Below are 21,079 nucleotides of genomic sequence, written 5' to 3' on the forward strand. Positions count from 1 at the left end.
AAGCCAGTGTTCATTACATAGCATTTCAGTGTATAGATACAGTATAGTGCAGTGGTCTAGAGCATGACTTTGAAGGTTAAAAATATGTTTTCTGTCCTTACTAATTACATATCTTTGTGCAGGTTACTGAATATCTTAATCCTCAGTTTCTTCCTTTGGAAAATAAGAATAATAATAATACCTACCTAACAGGGTTTTTGAGATTAAATGAGTTGGTTTATGTAAAGTTTCTGGTACATGGTAAATGCCATAGAAGTCTTAATATTATCATTATTAGACTCCTTAATCCCTCTCCAAATTGACTTTTCTGAAGCTAAGCTTCCTGAGACTAAATATGTTAACCATAATGTTTCTAGCCTTTGGCCACTTAATAATGAATTTTAAAAAATATATAACACCCCCCTGTTCATTGCAGCATATTTATAAGCTAAGACATGAAAATAACCTATACAGTGGAATATTATTCAGCCATAAAAAAGAAGGAAATCCTGCCATTTGTGACAACATAAATAGACCTTGAGGGTATTATGCTAAATGAAATAAGTCAGACAGAGAAAGATAAATATAGGATATCATTTATATGTGGAATCTTAAAAAAAACCCAGATTTATAGATACAGAGAACAGATTGGTGTTTGCCAGTGTTGGGGAGAAGGGGGTGGGCAAAATGGGTGAAGGTGGTCAAAAAGTATAAACTTCCACTTATAAGATAAATAAATCCTTGGGATATAATGTACAGCATGGGCACTATAGTTAACAGTGCTCTATTGTACATTTGAAAGCTGCTAGGAGAGTAAATCTTAAAAGTTCTTATCCTACACACACAGGAATTTTAACTATGTATCGTGATGGATTTTAACCAAACTTACTGTGGTAATCATTTCTCGAGAAAAGTATCAAGTCATTATAATGATACCTAAAACTAACATAAAAAAAATTCATGATAGATTAGTGGATTTTAATGTAAGAGTATGAAAAAGCTTGTTAGTGAGTTGATTTTAGATTCAACATTGCAGCTAACTTTTAAGAATATATCATTTGTCAAGTTTTAGTGTAGTATCAGAGAATATCCACAGCCATTGAAAAAAACTATTAAATACTCCTTCCTTTTCTATCTGAAAAAAATACTGTATAAGTTCATTTTTATATTAGCATGGGAAACTTTCTTCACCATTACTATTCCACTTTGACATACACAAAATTGCCTTAAAAATATTATTTACATAATTACAGCTAATACTGAGAGTTAGAAAGTAGGAAGGAAAAAAAAATCCAGCTCCCCTTGTAGCAAAATCTTCCTTTTCTCTGCCCCATAATTTTTCTACTTTCTGACCTTGCCAGAATTCTGTCTAGTATCCTCATTTTATTATTCAAAAGGTGGGGAGATCAGTTGTGGTGATGGTTGTACAATGCTTTGAATATACTAAAAACCATTGAATGGTTTAAATTAATTTAATTTAATTTAATTCACTTTAAATGGGTGAATTGTATGGTAGGTGAATTATATTTTAATAAATCTGTTTTAAAAGATAGAAGGGAAAGTGAAAATCATTCAAAAGTATCTTTTGAACAGAGTTAGGTCCCTGAAGTGGAATTTTAAATTTTTCTATGTATTCTTACTACTAAAATAAAAGCCTAATAAACTAAAAGTGAAAAATTGAATTAAAAAATATAAATTTGCTTTATATATTAGAAAATATATTCATGTGGTTTAAACTTCAGATGTACATAGGGTATACAGCACTAAATCTTTCTTCTATCTCTGTCCCTTAGCTGTAATCCCCTTCCCAGAAGACAGGAACTTCACCAGTTTCCTCAGAGATAACTTTATACATTTCAAAGCAAATAAGTAGGGGCACCTGGGTGGCTCAGTCGTTAGGTGTCTGCCTTTGGCTCAGGTCATGATCCCGGGGTCCTGGGATCAAGCCCCGCATCGGGGTCCCTGCTCCATGGGAAGCCTGCTTCTCCCTCTCCCACTCCCCCTGCTTGTGTTCCCTCTCTCGCTTTGTCTCTCTCTGTCAAATAAATAAATAAAATCTTAAAAATAAATAAATAAAAGCAAATAAGTAGGGCTCGTGGGTGGCTCAGTCAGTTAAGTCTTGGGATTGAGAGGTTGGGCTCCCTGCTCAGTGGGGAGCCTGCTTCTCCCTCTCCTTCCTGCTCCTGCTCTCTCGCTGTCTCTGTCGCTGTTTCTCTCTCTCAAATAAATAAGTAAAATCTTAAAAAAATTTTAAAAAGCAAATAAGTATGGAGTGCCTGGGTAGCACAGTTGGTTGAGCATCCAACTCTTGGTTTTGGTGCAGGTTGTGATCTCAGGGTCATGGGATCAAGCCCAGCGTCGAGCCCCATATCTGGCTCCCCGCTCAGCGTGGAGTCTCCTTGAGATTCTCTCCCTCTCCCTCTTCCCCTCCTACTCGTTCTCTCTCTCAAATAAATAAATAAATCTTTAAAACATTAAAAAAGCAAATAAGTATATCCATAGTCCTTTCTCCTTTTTTGCCAGATAGGTTGTATGCTATTTATATTATTCTACACTGAGCTTTTTCTAACTTGGAAATTATCCCATATCAGTATATGAAGAGTATTATCACTGAGTTTGGATTTTTTTGTTTTTTGGCAATTTTGTTCTTTTATTAGTACATAAAATAATGATCATCTTATAGTCAGTGTTGTCATAGATTTGATGAAATGTATAAATATTGATGAACATCCTGCTTGGCTTGATCTCCAAATCTATCTATACTTTAACCATTCCTGTCTATCTTTGCCAACAATTGGTACATTGTTAGATGTTGTCATGTTTTGCTAACATGATAAAAGTGAAATGGTATTTCACTGCAGTTTTATTTTTTTATTTTACTTTTTATTGAGGTATAATTGATAAAAACCATTATATTAGTTTCATGTGTGCAACATAATGATTCAAAATTTGTATATACTGTGAAATGATCACCACAATACGTCTAGTTTAAACATCTGTCACCACACATAGTTATAAAATAATTTTTTTTTCTTATGGTGAAGACTTGTGAGATTTACTCTTAGCAGATTTCATTGCTGCAGTTATAAATGGATTTTTCTGGTTATAATTTAGGTTAAATATCACTTCATATTTATTGACCATTTATACTTTCTGTGAATTGTCTGTTTAAGTCTGTCGCCAGTTTTTAAGGGTCCTTTTTCTGTTTTGTTTTGTTTTAGTTTAAATTTTTTTTGACAAAATTGTATATATTTAAGATGTAAAATGTGATTTTTGGTATATGTATATATTGTTATCACTGTCAAAAAAATGTATAGTATCTCATCTTCTAAATACTATAGTTTTCAATCAGTTATTAATATTTAGCAATTCAGTAACTACTTTAAACTGGTTTTTTTTTTTGCCTTTATTCCACACACAGGCACTCACTAAATACTTGTTTAATAAATTAAATAAATAAAATTTAGATATTTAGATAAGATTTAGGTTGATGATTGTTATAATCATATTCTTTTAAATACATATATTCTTTTGTATGTGCAACTTACTTTTTTTTAATGTATATGTACATTCCCTTTGATGTAATTTATCTCATAGGAATTTATCCAGTGAAGTAGTTGCTTATGTCTAGAATGATAAATGAGCAGGAATATTTATTGCAGCATATTATATTTTAGCAAAAGATTATAAATGACCTAAGTGTCCATCAGTAGGGGACTAGTTAGGTAAGTTATGATATATCATATTATGGAGCACTGTTTGTTTATAAAAACAAATAAGGCAGCTCTATATGTCTCAGGTAGAATGGGAAGAGAATGTGTTGTAAGGTGTGGGAGAGAGGTGAGTTATTTTATTTTTAAACACCAATTTTTAAAACATATACCATGTCACAGACTCATCAGTAATAATGTGCATTGGCTAGATTCAACTCAAGTATTACCAGTTTGTTCTATGTGCTCTTTGACACCAGTCAGAATCACAACAGAATTTTTTTGTTTTTAATATAACTCTAAAATTCTGCTCTAAGAGGGGCACCTGGGTGGTTCAGTTGAGTAAGTGTCTGACTCTTGGTTTCAGTTCAGGTCATGATCCCAGGTCATGAGTTTGAGCCCTACATTGGGCTCCAGGGTCAGCAGGGAGTCTCCTGGAGGTACTCTCCCCCTGCTCGCTCTTGCGTGTGCATGTACTCTCTCTCTCTCTCTCAAATAAAATATTTTTTAAAATAAAAATAAAATAGAATTCAGCTTTAAGAAAAACTGCATAAGCGTAACTAAAACATTCTTTAAGAAGAACAGAGAAATGAGTTTGAACAAATTTGCCCTATTAGATATTAAAGTGTACCGTATGGTTAGAATAAGTAAATAAGATCATACTGCCAGATTGTACAGGACAGAATTCATTAATAGATCCTTGTGTATAAGGAAATTTAGCTTAAATAAAGGAAGTGTTTCAAATCTATAAGGAAATGGTGTTTTTCCGTTGGTTGTTTATTTGAAAATGAAAAAATCAAAATAGGTGTCAGCATCACACCAGAACCAAACATCAGTTTCCATATGGAATAAAGAGCTAGATATATATACTTTTAAAAAATTATTTATTTATTTATTTATTTTAGAGAGAAAGCAAAAGCAGTGGTGGGGGAGGTGAAGGGGAGCAGAGCAAGAAGGAGAGAAAGAATCTCAAGTAGACTCTCCACTGAGTGGGGCTGGACACAGGGCTTGATCTCATGACCCTGAGATCCTCATGACCTGAGCTGAAATCAAGCATTGGTGCACAACCAACTGAGCCACCCAGGCGCCCCTAGATATATATACTTTTTACTTTATTTTTTAAAGATTTTATTTATTTATTTGAGAGAGAGAGGGAGAGAGCACAAGCTGGGGGGAGAGAGAGGGAGAAGCAGGCTCCCCGCTGAGCAGGGAGCCCGACATGAGACTTGATCCCAGGACCTGCGATCATGACCTGAGCTGAAGGCAGATGCTTAACCGACTGAGCCACCCAGACGTCCTGAGATATATATACTTTTTAATTCTGGGAAGGTTAATGTTACATTATTGTTAGAAGAAAATATTGAATACTTTTGTTATTTTAAGGTAGGAAAGCTTTTCTTATGTAATACATAAAATCCAAAAGATAAAGATAGGTGGATTTAACTGTGTAAAATTTTTAAGATATGTCCAGTGAAAGGCACTGTAACAAGATTCACACAGAAAGATATTTGCAATATAGAGAGCAAAGGATTAGTATCAATGATATATCAAAAGAATGGTTACATGTTATGAAAACAAATAATCAATAGAACAATTTAAAAGGCTATCAGTATGTAATTTACAGATGATTTAATATAAATGACCAGTAAACGTACAAAAAGATTTGCAGCCTCTTAGGAAGTTAAATAAGAATAATCAACTGCAAGTTAACAGCATTTTTGTTTTATTTTGTTTGCCCATTAGATCAGCAGACTTTAGAAGATTTAGGGATGCTGCTGGTTTAAAATAGCAGAATAAAATTTTTCTTCACTTCTGTTTATCATAACCAAGCAGAAACAATAAAAATAAAAGAAAAACTCTGTCTTCAATGAAGCAGTAACTAGAACCTTAAAACACAGACTAAATCAAATAAGAATTCTGAGTCAAACGAGAAAATGATGGGCACTGAGACGTGCCTTCTCCATCCTGGAGAAGGAAATAAGTTTGTCTGAAAGTACTTAAGTTATGAATGGTTGATCCATTGTTTTTGGTTTAAGAATAAAAGTTCTAGGGGTGCCTGAGTGGCTCAGTCAGTTGATTGTCCAACTTTTGGTTTTGGCTCAGGTCATGATCTCAGGGTCGTGAGATCGAGCCCCAGGTTAGGCTCAGCAAGGAGTCTGCTTGAAATTCTCCCTCTCCCTCTCCCTCTGCTCCTCTCCCCTACAACTTGCGCTCACTCTCTCTCAAACAAATAAATAAATCTTTGAAAAAAAAAAAAGAGTAGTTGTAAAGGGATGAGGCAACAAGAATAATGGGAATATTCCTGTATAGATAAAATTCAGTATAGAAACTCCATACCTATAAGCAGTCATTCCCCAGTTCTTCATTCCCCCAGGTCCTGGCAAGCACTGACTTACTTTCTGTCTCTGTAGAGTTACCTAGAGACAAATTTCTGGTCATTTCATAAAATAGGCTCATACATTCTGTGAACTTTCATGTCTGCCTTCCTTTTACTTAGCATAACGTTTTCAAGGTTGTGAAAAGGTTACCTATATTGTGACATGTATCAGTACTTCATTTCTTTTAATAAATGAATTATTTTCCACTGTCTAGCTATACTGCACTTTATTTATTCATCAGTTGATGGACATTTGGATTATTTCCACTTTTTTGGCTATTATGTATAATGCTGCTATGAACATTCATGTACAAGTTTTTGTGTGGACAAATTCTCTTGGAATATACCTAGGTCTGGAATTGTGGGTTATATGGTATTTCTGTGTTTAACATTTTGAAGAACTGCCAAACTGTTTTCCATTTTACAAACCCACAAATGTATGAGGGATCCAGTTGTTTCACATTATCACCAATGCTTGTTATTATTCATCTGTTTAATTATAGCCATCCTAGTGGTTGTAAAGTGGTATCTCGTAGTTTTAATTTGTATTTCCTTAATGACTAACGATGTTGACCATCTTTTCATGTACTTTTTGGACATTTGTACATTTTTTTTGAGGAATGTCTAGTCCTTTGCCCATTTTTTAATTGAGTTTTTATTTTTTAATATTGAATTGTATAAGACTTCTTTATGTATTCTAGATAAAAGTGCCTTGTCAGATAGAGGGTTTGCATAGATTTTCACATTCTTATTGGTGCTCACTGAAGCACACAAGGTTTTAATTTTGATAACATCCATTTTTTTGTTGTTGCTTTTGGTGTCATAGCTAAGACATCATTGCCCAACTCAGAGTCACACAGATTTATGTCTATGTTTTCTTCTGAGAGGTACATAACTTCTTACATTTAGGTCTCTGATCCATTTTGAGTTAATTTTGTATATGATATAAGGGGGGAGTCCAACATCCTTTTTTTTTTTTTTTTTGGCACTTGGATATCTAGTTGTTCCAACACTGTTTGTTGAAAAGACTATTCTTTCCCTATTAAATTTTCTTGTCACCTTTGTCAAAAATCAATTGGCCATAAATGAATGTATGGGTTTATTTCTTGACTCTCAGTTCTGTTCCATTGATCTGTATGTCTATCTTAATGCCAGTACCACATAGTCTTGACTATATAATGTGACAGTAAGTTTTGAAATTGGGAACTGTGAATCCTCCAGCTTTGTTCTTTTTTTTTTTTAAGAAAGCTATTCTGGGTCCCTTACATTCCCATTAGAATTTTAAGATCACTTTATTAATTTCTGCAAAAAGCCAGCTGGAATTTTAATAAGAATTACATTGAATCTGTAGATCAATTTGGGGACTGTTGGGAGTGTTTAATGATATTAAGTCCTCTGATTCATGAATATGAGATGTCTTTCCATTTATTTAGGTATTCTTAAATTTTTTTCAACAGTTTTTTGTAGTATTTGTTTTACAGGTTTTATATTGTTTTTGTTAGATTTATTCCTAAATATTTTATTCTTTTTGATGCTATTATAAATGGAATTACTTTTTGAAATTTTTTCTATTCATTGCTAATGGATAGAAATAAAATTTAATTTTGTATGTTGATTTTTGTATTCTGCAACCTTAGTGAACACATTTATTAGTTCTAATAATTTTTTGTGTGTGTGTGTGTGCTCACATGGATTCCTTCAAATTTTTTAATACACAAGATCATGTCATCTGCCAACAAGTTGTTTTACTTCTTCCTCCCCAATCTGAATGCTTTTTATTTCTTTATCTTGCCTTATTATTGCTCTGGCTGGAACTTCCAGTACTATATTGAATATAAATAGTAAGAGCAAACATCCCTGTGTTGTTCCTGATCTGAGAGGCAAAGCTCTCAGTCTTTAACCACTAAGTATGATGTCAGCTGTGGATTTTTCATAGATGTCCTCTATCAAGGTGAGAAGGTTTGCTTCTATTCCTAGTTTGTTCAGTGTTCTATACCACAAAAGATGTTGGATTTTGTCAGATTCTTATTCTGTGTCTTAAAATAATCCCATGGATTCTGTCATTTACTAATATGGTATATAACATTGATTGATTTTCATGTGTTCAATGAACCTGGCTTTCCTGAAATAAATCCCACTTGGTCTTGGTGTATAATCCTTTTTATATGTTGTTGGAAACAGTTTGCAAGTATTTTGTTGAGGATATTTACATCTGTACTCATAAGAGATATTGATCTATAGTTTTCTTACAGTATCTTAGTCTGGTTTTGTCCTTAATGAATTGAGAAGTGTCTTCTCCTTCTCTATTGAGTTTATGAAGGGTTAGTGTATGTGTGTGTGCGTGCGTGTGTGTGTGTGTGTGTGTGTGTGTGTGTATGAATTCTTTTTGAAATACTTGGTAGAATTTACCAGTGTAGCCATCTGACTTTGTGGGGGAAATCTTGACTAATTCAATATCTTTACTTGCTGTAGATAGATTTTCTGTTTCTTCTTGAATCGGGTTCTGTAGGTTATTCTAGGGAATTTGTCCATTTCATCTAGTTTATATATAATTTGTTGGCATATAGTTGTTCATGGAATTCCCTTTTTATTTCTCTAAGGTCAGTAGGAATGCCCTCTCTTTCATTCCTGATTTTAATTTTGGGTCTTCTCTCATTTTGCTTGTCAGTCTCCCTAAAAGTTTCTCAATTTTGTTGACCTATTTCAAAGAATCGATTTATTATTTTGTTGATTTTCTCTATTATGTTTCTATTTTCTGATTCATTTATTTCTCCTTTATGTGATTCCATTTCCTTTCTTTTGCTTGCCTTAGATTTGGTTTGCTCTTTTTCCAATTTTTTTAAGGTGCAAGGCCAGAGTATTGATTTGAGGTATTTTTTCTTTTTTTCAGTAGAGATTTACAACAATAAATTTCCCTCTGAGCACTCCTTTAGCTTCATTTCATATGTTTTGGTATGTTGTGTGTGTGTATGTGTGTGTGTCTATGTGTGTTTTAATCATCTCAAAGTATTTTCTAATATCCTTCATGATTTCTTCTCTGACTCATTGGTTAGGACTCTGTTAATTTCCACATATTTGTGAATTTTCCAGTTTTTTTCTGTTGATTTTTAATTCATTCTGTTATGTTTGGAGAGCATACTTTGTATGATTTAAAAATTACTGAGACTTGTTTTGTGGCCTAACATATCTGTCCTGGAAAATGTTCCATGTACACTTGAGAAGAATGTGTATTCTACTGTTGTTGAGTGGAATGTCTGTTTTTTAGGTCTAGTTGGTTTATGATGTTCCAGTCTTCTGTTTCCTTATTGATCTTCTGTCTGGTTGTTTTATCTGTTATTGAAAGTGGAATATTGAAGTCTCCAGCTGTTATTATTGAATTGTCTATTTCTCCTTTCAATTCTGTCAGTTTTTGCCTCATATATTTTGGGGCTCTGTTGTTTGTATTTATATATTTAGTTTTATCTTCCTCATGAATTAGCCCTTTTATCATTGTAAAATAGCCTTCTTTTCTCTCTCCTTACAAATTTTGTTTTTAAGTCTATTTTGCCTAATGTTAGTGTAGCCACTCAAGTTTTCATTTGACTATGTTTACATGGTATATCTTTTGCCATACTTCTACTTTCAACCCATTCGTGTCTTTGAATCTAAAATGTACAGCTCTTATAGACAATGTACAGTTCTTATTGTAGTGTTTAATCCATTTAAATTTAGTATAATTATGATGAGGTAGGATTTACATCTGCCATTTTGTCATTTGTTTTTTATGACATGTCTGTTTTGTTCCCCTTATTGCTTGATTACTTCCTTCTTTGGTGTTAAATATTTTCTAGTGTACCAGTTTTAAGTCTCTTGCCATTTCTTTTACTATATGTTTTTTATTATCTTAGTGGTTGCTCTGGGGATTACCATTCACTTATAATTATGTAACTAGAATTATTTAATTTATAACAATCTAGAATAGATTAATAGCAACTTAATTTCAATAATATAGAAAAACCTGACTCCTTTATGGTTTCATTCCCTCTCCCCCTGCTTTGTGCCATTATTGTCATACAAATTACATGCTATATGTTGTGTGCCCACCAACTTAGATGTATAATTACTGCATTATCCATTTTTAAATCAAATAAGGATAAAGGAGTTATAAACAAAAAAAATTTATACTGTTTTTTATGTTTAATGGCTTTTACTGGCATTCTTTATCCTTCATGTGTATTTGAATTACTATTTAGTGTCCTTTCATTTCAGATGAAGGAATTCTCTTAGTTTTTCTTGTAAGACAGGTCTGCTGACATCAGATTCTATCCATTATTGTTCATCTGGCAATATATTAATGTCTCTTTCATTTTGGAAGGATAGTTTTGCTGGATATAGAGTTTTTGTTTGACATTCTTTTTCTCTCCCCCAGCACTTGGAATATATCATCTTACTACTTTCTGACTTCTGACAGTTTCTAATGAGAAATCAGCTATTAATCTTACTGAGTATTCCTTGTACATAATGAATCACTTTTTTCTTGCTGCTTTCAAATTTTATCTTAGTCTTTGATTTTCAACAATTTATGTTTCTAGGTATGGATATCTCTGAGTTTACCCTACTTAAATACTACTGAGTTTCTTGGACTTGTAGATTAATGTTTTCTTATCAAATTTGGGAATTATTTGGCCATTATTTTTTCAAATACTCTTTCTTCACTTTTCTGTTTCTCATAATATATCATCTCAGTTAACCTGTCTTTAGGTTTACTGATATTTCTTCTGCCAGTTGACATCTGGTGTTGAACCTCTTTAGTAAATTTTTCATTTCACTTTTTGTACTTTTCAACTCCAGAATTTCTATTTGATTCTTTCTTGTGATTCCTCTTTATGATATTCTGTTTGATGAGGCATTTTTCTTAAACTTTCCTGTAGTTCTCTAGACATTTTTTTTCTTTACTTCTCTGAATATCTTTAAAATAGCTGATTTAAATTTTTCTCTATTAAGTCCAACATCTGGATTTCTTCAAAGACACTTATTGATGGCTTCTTTTGCTATGTATGTGTCATTCTTTCTTATTTCTTTGCATGGTTTATAAATTTTGTTTTTCAAACTGGGCACTTTTAAGTAATATAATGTGGAAATCTGGCAATCAGATTCCTCCCTATCCTTGGCTTTGTTATGTTGCTGTTTGATATTGTTGCTCTTTCTTTGTTTAGTGACTTTCCTGAACTAATCCTGTAAAGTCAGTATTTTTTGTGGTGTGGTGAAGTTTCTTGTTAGCTTAGTTATCAGTTAATTGTTGTTCAGAGATTTCCTTAAATGCCTGGGGCCCATAAGTTTCCCAGCTTTGCAGAGGGGTCTGCATGCCTTTAATGCTCAGGTAGGCACTTCATAATTCTGCCTTTGCCTTCACTTTCTCTTTATACCATGCCTCCCGGTTAGCCAGAGGTGAGACCTTAGTGCTTTCACAGCTCTTTTCCTGTGTTTGCACATTACTATGATCATGCACATAGACCTGGGCAGGTACACAGTACTACACATGTGCCTAATCTTTTAGATTTCCCAAAAATATGTCAAAGCTTTTCAGAGATACTCATAGACATCTCATTCCTCAGCTTTTTAAATATTTTGGTCAGCTCCTTGTTTGCCCCAACTGTCATCATTACCTCAGTTAATATTAAGGCAATGGTAAATGATTGTCACAGATTGTTTTCAATAAACCACCTCCCTTCATTCTCCCCTCCTAGGCAAAAGGCTATTTACGCTGAATAAGATGTGAATCAGGTCAAATAAGGGCGAGCCTTACAAATGGGAGTTTCCAGGGAATTGCCAGATAGGTCAAAAAATGACAGTTCTCTTTGAATGGTGTTTTGGGGAACTCCAAACCCGTTTTACTCCCTCCATTGGCTACTCGGCCACTCCTGGTTTTCACTGTGATTGCAAGAATATTGGTTTTCAAGTCCACTGTGATGATGGGAATGGGTGTAGGTCTGGTTAGAATGTCATACAACTGTTCTTACTAAAAGTCAGCATTTTTTCTTGAATAAGCACTCCTTGGATTGTTGCAAAATTTTGGTTAAGTTCCAGAGTTCTGGAAAAGTTGATTCTACAATTTTTGCCAGTATTTTTATGGCAGAGCATCTTTTGCTCTTCTTGCTTTTTTAGAGGACTTGCTTTTCAGAGGTCCTCACTCTGCCATTCCCACAGACATCACTCCTGTTTAACAGATTTTGAAGGAAAGACTAATCCCTCCCAAATTATTTCCCTTATAGAGTTGTCCTCAAAAAATAAACATGGAGGACAAACATAAGCACACAAGGACTGGGGAGTACAACACCAATAAACCTGTAGTGATAAAAACTTCTTGATGAAGAAATCTTACCAACCAAAAATTAAATTGAAAATGTAGAATTTAGGACTTAACTGGAAAGGGACAGAAGGACCTTTTAGGGAGCATGAAAATAATCTGTATACTAATTTGAGCAATGGTCATATGTGTATACATTTGTCAAAAGCCATTGAAATATATATTAGTAGTGTACTTTATTGTAGGTAAAATATGCCTCGATTAAAAACGAAAAATAAACTGTGTGGTGAATCAAAAAAAAAAAAAAACTGTGGTGAATCTTGAATCCATTTGAATCTAGAACTATAAGTAAACAACCATGGGAATTATGAATCTAGAACAGAATATAAACATTGACTATGCAAAAATATCTTCCAAGTATCAGGAGTTAGGTGTGCAGGCCAGGGAGAAAGATGGGGAAATTATAGTATTTGTATGTGTATTAGTTATCTATTGCTGTGTAAGAAATAACATCAGATCTTAACAACTTGAAACCTAGGTCTTTATTATCTCAGTTTCTGTGGGTCAGGAATCCAAGAGCAGCTTAGACAGGTCATTCTGGTTCGGGGTGTCTCAGGAGGTTATAGTCATTAGGATGCTTAACTAAGACTAGAGGACTCACTTCCAAGATGGTTCACTTGGGTAGCTGTTAGTAGAATGCCTCAGTTATTTGCCACATGAGTTTCTCTATAGGTCAGGTTGAGTGGTCTTACAGCATGACAACGAGCTTCCCTTAGAACCAACAATCAGAGAGAGAGCAAGGCAGAAGCTGTAATGTTGTTCATGACCTAGTGTCAGAAGTTACAGACTGTCATTTCTGCCCTATTCTGTTGGTTGCACACACGAACCCTCAAACAGGGTTGGAGGGGATTACACAAAAGGAGGAAGACAAAGAGGATCATTAGGGGTCATTTTAGAGCCTGGCCACCACAGCCTGCTAATTTCCTCAGCGTTTTTAGCCAGGAGCCATTACCTACTGCCCACAAGGTAGAAAGTAATGCTTCCAACCTCCTAATGTTTTTGTATAATCCTTTTCCTTGCCTTTATGCATTCTTTTAGGTACCTTATTTGCCTTATAGAAGCATTTACTAAACTTGAGTAATATTTTATTTTCACTCTACTTTACTAAAAAAATTTTTCTTGCATTCAAATCAAACTGAATTTTATGTTTTTATATTTTAAAATTCTGTAGCGTATCATATGGTATGCGTATGTTCATCTTTAGTAATGATTTCTGCCTACCATATGTCTACATATGCTTGGAATGGTCTTATCATGAGTGTGGTTATTTCTAAGTGGTAAGAATTTGGATGTGTGTTTTTTTATTAGCTTTCTTCTTAATTTTTCTTTCCTCGAAATTGCTTATAATTCTTTTTAAATAATGAGCATGTATTACAAAAAGAAAGTCAGACTTTCAAAATAAGTTTTATAGTATTCAGTAATCATGAGAATGTAGGGAGACAGTCTCATCACTATTGGTTAGAGTATAAAATTTGGCACAGCCTTCTTTGGGGGACAATCTGGTATTTGTCTGTCACAAACTTAAGTGCTCATATGCTATGAACCAAAAATTCCATTCTTGTAAATCAATCCTAAAACATCCATTCATGTGCACAAGGATATGCATAGAGTATTTATTGCATCATCATTTACAATGGTAAACTATTAGCAACAACTGAAATGTTTAATAATAGGTAAATGTGTAAGTGGATTGTGGTGTAGAATACCATGTAACCATTAGAATGATGTACATGAGAAAATTACAATTATGTCAGAAACATTCCTTATTCTGTATAGAATAACTACAAATGTGTGTTTAAAAAAACTTAGCTGTATATATGTGTACATGTTTATGTCTTAAGTGCACAGGAAAGAATCTGGAAGGATTCACACCAAATAAACTTCTAGGATAGGAAATAAGAGAAAAATTGGGATGGAGGATGGAATTTTTTTCTGCACGTTTATAAATTACTTTTATGGAGAATTGTTTTAAATTTTGACATACAACTCTGATTGCGCTGAGATGACTACAGTTCTCAAGTAGAAAATTACTGAAGAATCACATTTCAGGGCACCTGGGTGGGTCAGTCGTTAAGCATCTGCCTTCAGCTCAGGTCATGATCCCAGGGTCCTGGGATCGAGCCCCACATCGGGTTCCCTGCTCTGCGGGAAGCCTGCTTCTCCCTCTCCCACTCCCCCTGCTTGTGTTCCTGCTCTTGCTATCTCTCTCTGTAAAATAAATAAATAAAATCTTAAAAAAAAAAAAAATCACATTTCACTTTTTCAACTGTGAAGTGACCTTGTAATTAAGAAGGATCTGATCATGAGGATTTTGTCTTTGTGGATCTTAGGTGGCTTGTTCTCTTATCAAAGTTATTTCAGTTGTCCAGGCAAACAAGGCTGAGATTCCGAACTGCAGGAATGAGGATTGGAGAGAACATAAAGAGAATTTTAAGAAGTTATTAGATATGGTAATCATGTGAGAATTGGAAGAAAGAGTAGAGTGGAAGGTAGAATTGAGATGGGGGACACAGGAAGAAGAGTAGATTTTTATTTATTTATTTATTTAGTTAGTTAGTTAGTTATTTGACAGAGAGAGAGAGTGAGAGAGGGAACACAAGCAGGGAGAGGGGAGAGGGAGAAGCAGGCTCCCCGCCGAGCAGGGAGCCCGATGTGGGGCTTGATCCCAGGACTCTGGGGTCATGACCTGAGCCGAAGGCAGATGCTTAACAACTGAGCCACCCAGGCGCCCCAGGAAGAAGAGCAGATTTAAAAGAAGAAGATATAAATTAAGTTAACAATATTGAAGCCCTGTGGGAAAATCTCATGAAGCTATCTAGCAGATGGTTTGAAAGAAGAGTCTGGTGCTCTGGAAGTCATTGGCATTTAGAATTTTAAAATCATGATTGTTGATAATTGTGATGACCAAAGGAAGAGTGTATATAGAATGAAAGAAGATTCTTAGAGATAGAACCCTGGGGACACTAACATCTGTAAGGAGCTAGCAAAGCAGTCCCTGAAGCTGACCAAAAAGTTGCATTGGATAGGTGTATCTAACATTTCAAGGATGAAGATGATGTGATTGGTCAGTAGCGTCACATTGCACAGGAAGTGGAAGGAAGAGAAAACATTCAAATTTGTGGTATTAGGGATTTTGACCAGAATGGGTTGTAGGAGAGAGCCCTCTAGTGGAAGGGAGCATGGCATTTGAGGAACTGGAAGGAGCATGATGAAGCTGAAGCTCGGAAAAGAATGTGAATGAGACTGGCATTTTTCATCCTTTGAATACAATGTGACCAGTTTCTTAGTGGAAAGAAATTAATGGGGGGTTAATTTTAGTATCTCAGTGTAAGAGAGTTATGAAAGTTATATGTGACTTTTTCTTTTCTTCTGCCCTGTGAAAGGTGGAGAAGAGGTTTTGAGGAGCTAAAAAATGTGGAGAATGATTTTTTTTTTCAGCAGTGGGAGGGGAGTTAGGGAATTTTTCTCCCAAGGAGAAGTGCCAAAGCAGACAGTAAAGAAAAGCAGCAGGGCCTTTTTTTTTTTTTTTTTTAAGATTTTTAAAATTTATTTGACAGGGAGACACAGTGAGAAAGGGAACACAAGCAAGGGGAGTGGCAGAGGGAGAGGGAGAAGCAGGCTTCCTGCAGAGCAGGGAGCCCAATGTGGGGCTGGATCCCAGGACCCTGGGATCATGACCTGAGCCGAAGGCAGACGCCTAACGACTGACCCACCCAGGCACCCGCGGCAGGGCCTTTTGACACCTAGATCAACTAAAGTTCCAAAGGCTTGGACCAGGCACAGAAGGATGAGTGTTAGAGGAAACTTACTTATCAGCAAGCTGCTAATTAAGAAAAATCACTGCAAAATGTTATTATTGTACATATTTAGTTTTTATAGTGCCTCTTCTGGAAAAAAACTATTTGCTTTATTACTTTGTTTTCTCTGTTATATCAAAACTGATATTGGGCGCCTGGGTGGCTCAGTTGGTTAAGCGACTGCCTTCGGCTCAGGTCATGATCCTGGAGTCCCGGGATCGAGTCCCGCATCGGGCTCCCTGCTCAGCGGGGAGTCTGCTTCTCTCTCTGACCCTCCCCCCTCTCATGCTCTCTATCTCATTCTCTCTCTCAAATAAATAAATAAAATCTTTAAAAAAAAAAAAAAAAAACTGATATTAAATATACAGGGAAGACATTATTTCCTCCTCACACAAAAGACTGGATAGGGAAGATATTCTTTATTTCTTTCCTTTTGTTTTATTAAATTAATAATTACGCATGGAGAAAATTGTGGAACAACATATGTTAACATTTAACATTGCTTACCTCAGGGGAATTGACAAGAGAAGGCTGAAATTAACTTCTTTTTGCACATATCTGTTGTTTAACTTCATTACAGTGTTTTTAAAACCAGTAAAGCATGTAGTGATTATAGGGAAAGGCTAAAAATAAAATGAATTAATACATATTTGTAGGAAGATTAAGAAAATAATATAAAGGTATGCAATGTAGGAAGAGTCTGCCACTCTAAATTCCTACTGTGTATCTTTGGCTATGTGTAAGCTTTTGTTACTTACTATACAAAACAGAATGTACATTATGTAAAAATATATTCGTAAGACTATATACTTCTTCATTTCTATCGTGGGCACCTTTCCATATTGATACATACCAATTTATTTTTTAAACATTGCATAGAATTTTGAAGACTTTGGGGGGAACTTTTTTTTAATTGAAATATATACAGAGAAAAGTATCCAAGCTTAATGACTTTTACAAAGTGAAGACACATGTATAACTACCATCCAGATCAAGATCAGTAACGATGCCAGGGCGCCTGGGTGGCTCAGTATGTTGGGTGTCTGCCTTTGGCTCAGGTCGTGATCCCAGGGTCCTGGAATGGAGCCCTGCATCCTTCAGGGCTCCCTGCTCAGCGGGGAGTCTGCTTTTCCCTCTCCCTCTGCTCCTCCCCCTGCTCGTGGGCTTGTGTGTGCGCACGTGCGCTCTCTCTGTCTCTTGCTCTCTCTCTCTCAAATAAATAAATAAAATCTTTAAAAAAAAAATCAGTAATGATGTTGATAACCTTTCTTCATACTGCCTCCCAGTTAATTAACCTTCCTATCCATAGGTAACCACTCATATATAGATAAGTTGTGTCTGTTTTTTAACTGTATATAAATTGAGTCATACAGTCGTGTGTGGCTTTTTTATGTTCGTGGCTTTTTGGGGGGCCTATATTATTTTTGTGAGATTTATTTATGTGGTTCCATGTAGCAGTGGTTTATCCCTTTTCTATTTGGTATGGTAGTCTTTAGTAGAATGCATAAATCATGATTTTTATGTATTCTCCTATTGATGGGTGTTTGAGTTGTTTCAGATTAGGGATTATTATGAGTAGTGCTTCTGTAAGCCTGTATGTGTACAAGGTGTACATGCCTTTTGCCCCACATTTCTATTGAGTATGTGCAAATTTCTGTGCTGTATATCAAGGAAAGAAATTGCTAGACCATATGGTATCCATATGTTCACCTTTAGTAGATACTGCCCCGTTGTTTCTCAAAGTGACCCTGACATCTTACCCCTCTGTCAGCAGTGTGAGAATTCCATATACTCTACTTCCTTGCCCGAACCTGGGATTGATGGCTTTTTGTTTGGTTTGTTTTTGTGTTAGTGTTTGTTTCTGATCGCTGTTTTAGAACATTTTAAAAGTCTGACCAGTATTTTATTATGTGAATAGACCATAATTTAATCTCCTTTTGATGGGCATTTGCCCTCTTCCTTCCCTACAGCACAGCCAGAACCTGGACAGCTCCAATATCTAGTGGGCTCTGTGACCTGACTGTGTGCAGAAGAGTCAATCCTGGAAGTTTCAGAATCTCTGTATATTTTTTTTTTCCTTAACAGATTTTTCTTAAATTTCCTCTGTTTCTGAGTAGTATGGTACCAATATGAAGAATCCATATAAAATAGTTTCATTTTATGACATGAAAACCAATTTTGATTTTATGGTGGTGAATGTTTTTTTTTTTTCACTCCTGTTTAAAAGTAATGTAAAAAGTAGTATAATGTCTGAAGCTAGACTTTTGGTGATAGCATTGCTAAACAGCCAATTTAGTTATCCAGAATAATTTGCATTCTCTTAGAACAAGCATACCGTGCTAGCTGCCGCACCTGCATCACATAGATCCTCGGTCCACCGGGAAACTACCGTGTGAACTACTTGAGAGTGTGATCACTTAGGTTTTGGAAAACTGTTTTGACTTTCACCCTTTGAAAGTGAAAGGTATTTCCAATCAGAGAAGCATAATGCAAACCCCAGCCTCTCTTTTAACAAATCTCCTCTCCCCAATTTCCTCCCAATTTTCTTGTAACATAGGTTTTTAAAGTATGAAACTCTGGGGGCTTGCTTTTAATGACTTAAATGTGATCACCAGACCTCCTGCTCCTTCTCATGTTAGGAGATGTGTTACTTCCTGATAACCACTCTTCCTGTTGTGCATTATAGCTTTAAAGAGTTGTTGGCACAGGTGGCATTCAGTACCATCCAGTTACCATACGTAATTCCTTGGGAGAATTTAGATACTGTTAACCCTCTATGATAGCTGAATAGTCTTTTGGAAAGTGCCTTATAGGCGCATAAGATAGTATTATCTTTCCTATTATTCTTTGCTTTTGCCAGTTGTATGTTGAATTATTCATTTTTGGAATAGCTATAACGACCAGAGAAGCATGTGATTCTCATACTGTTAAGTTTTAGTCATGCTTTTTTACTTTCACATGTGGAGGTTTTTCACATTTCTAATTAATTGCTGTCAAGAACTTCTTAGAGGTAGCTGAAAACTACTGCTTTATATTCTGTTCAGTTTTTTTATAAGTCTGTGTCTTAGAAAAATGTCTTTACCTCTTGAGATTTCTTAAGAGGTCGTATTGCAGCATAAGACTAAAATTCTTCCAATTCTTTGTTATCTGTAGTAATAGTAACGAGTCTGAAAATGCCTGTGTGAATTAACAAATAAGCCAGAAACTTTATTGAAGATGCCGTTTTCAATGACTTCTCCTTTCTCAGGCCCTAAATCTTTTTTCTCAGTGTTGATCATGAATAGCAAAACTTGCTGGCTTGGTTTTTTTTTTTTTCCCCTTTCTTCTCAGTGTCTGGTAAAAGTTCTAATATTCTCAACCAGGATTGGGCTGCAGGTGGTGGTGGTAGGAGTACAAATCTAATCAACTTCCGACATATAACTAGTAATTAGGAATCTCTTCATTTATTTCACATGAACCTAGCTGATGGATTAATTTTAGAGACCACTTTCACGTCTTGGTTAATAAAATGCTTTGACCTCTAGTAGATCATTTCTGAGTATATTCTAGACAGTGCAGTCAGTCTTTACAAAGAAATCCGGTATTACAGAGTTTGCTGGAGTTGCTTCATTATAGAGTAGCACAGAGAATAAAGCACCCAGTAACCTAGAACCAACAGAACCCTCAGCTTCCCTGTACTTTCAGTACCTGCAACAGCTGTTTCTCTTTCTCCACAGGTATCAGTCAGAGCCGGATCTCTCACTGGCTGTTGCAGCAGGGATCAGACCTGAGTGAACAGAAGAAAAGAGCATTTTACCGATGGTATCAACTTGAGAAGACAAACCCTGGTAAATATCATTTCCTTATTTTATTGCATCTGAAACAAGACAAATGTAATTAATTACTTTATTAAATCTGTGCTGACTGATCTTCACTAAGGTGATTTCATACTTTACTGTTATTCCTTTTTCCCAAAGAGCACTCTTGTCTCTGGCCATACCACCCTGAATGTGCCCAATCTCGCCCAAAGAGCATTAACTGTAAAACCTAAGCCCTGATTATACTGTTTTTTAGTTTAGTGTCTAATACTATCTAGTCATTTTCACTCATTCCTCCAAGGCACCTCTTTGTTTCCAGGTTATATGCTATTTCTAATGATACTTTGGAAGACAGGTCATAATTGTCAGTGGCTGTTTTCTTTTTTTCGACTGTAGGTACACATGTAAGATCACATACCTGGTTTTTTATTTTTGTAAATGTTAGTAATGTAAATTTCATACTTTTATTTAGTTATTGCTATACCGTGTCCAGTGATCTCTGCTAATGATTTTCTATTTCTAATTACCTGGGTGATGAGCATGTCTTTGGACTTTAGGGTGAAGCTGCCCTGATAACTTTGGAAGCAGCAATAGGTTGGAAAGTAGAATGAAATCTGAAGGAAAAAGATCACCAAAACCTTTATGTCTGAAGTTGCCAGAAATAGGCAAGATCTATGGTAGGATACTTTTAACAAGTGGTATATAAAGTCTGAAGTTTTGTGGCAACATGTCTTTCATCTATACATTACACAGACTGGTGGCGATGAGAACTGTCTTCTGTAATACTACAGCATTAAAGCCTTTGCTTATTATAGATTAAATCATCAGTTGGAATATTGCATATTGAAGACTTAGCTAATAATAGCATTGACTCTGAGGTGGAAATAATGTTAGAGAAACATATTTGTGTGTATGTGTGTGTGGTAAGATTTTTTTTAAAGATCACATTCCTGATCTGAAAGCCCCAGGCAGAACAAAACAGAACAGACCATTTCAGCCTCTCTACAATGAGTTTTTTTTTTAATCTACCCTGCCCCCCAGTTTCTATTTTGAAGTGTTTCAGATGTACAGAA

At 35.2% G+C, this 21,079-nt stretch overlaps 1 protein-coding gene across 5 annotated transcripts in view; it reads left to right on the forward strand.

Annotated features, from left to right (window-relative positions):
* HMBOX1 (homeobox containing 1) overlaps positions 1-21,079 on the forward strand; it is a 185,245-nt gene that overhangs the window by 110,570 nt on the left and 53,596 nt on the right. For all 5 annotated transcript variants that reach the window (XM_021698797.1, XM_021698798.1, XM_021698800.1 and 2 more), the window contains one exon: positions 19,926-20,036. In XM_021698797.1, coding sequence (XP_021554472.1) covers positions 19,926-20,036 — 111 coding nt within the window. The remainder of the gene's footprint in view (positions 1-19,925; positions 20,037-21,079) is intronic.

Source organism: Neomonachus schauinslandi, chromosome 2 (genome assembly GCF_002201575.2).
Source record: "Neomonachus schauinslandi chromosome 2, ASM220157v2, whole genome shotgun sequence".
Lineage (NCBI taxonomy): Eukaryota > Metazoa > Chordata > Mammalia > Carnivora > Phocidae > Neomonachus > Neomonachus schauinslandi.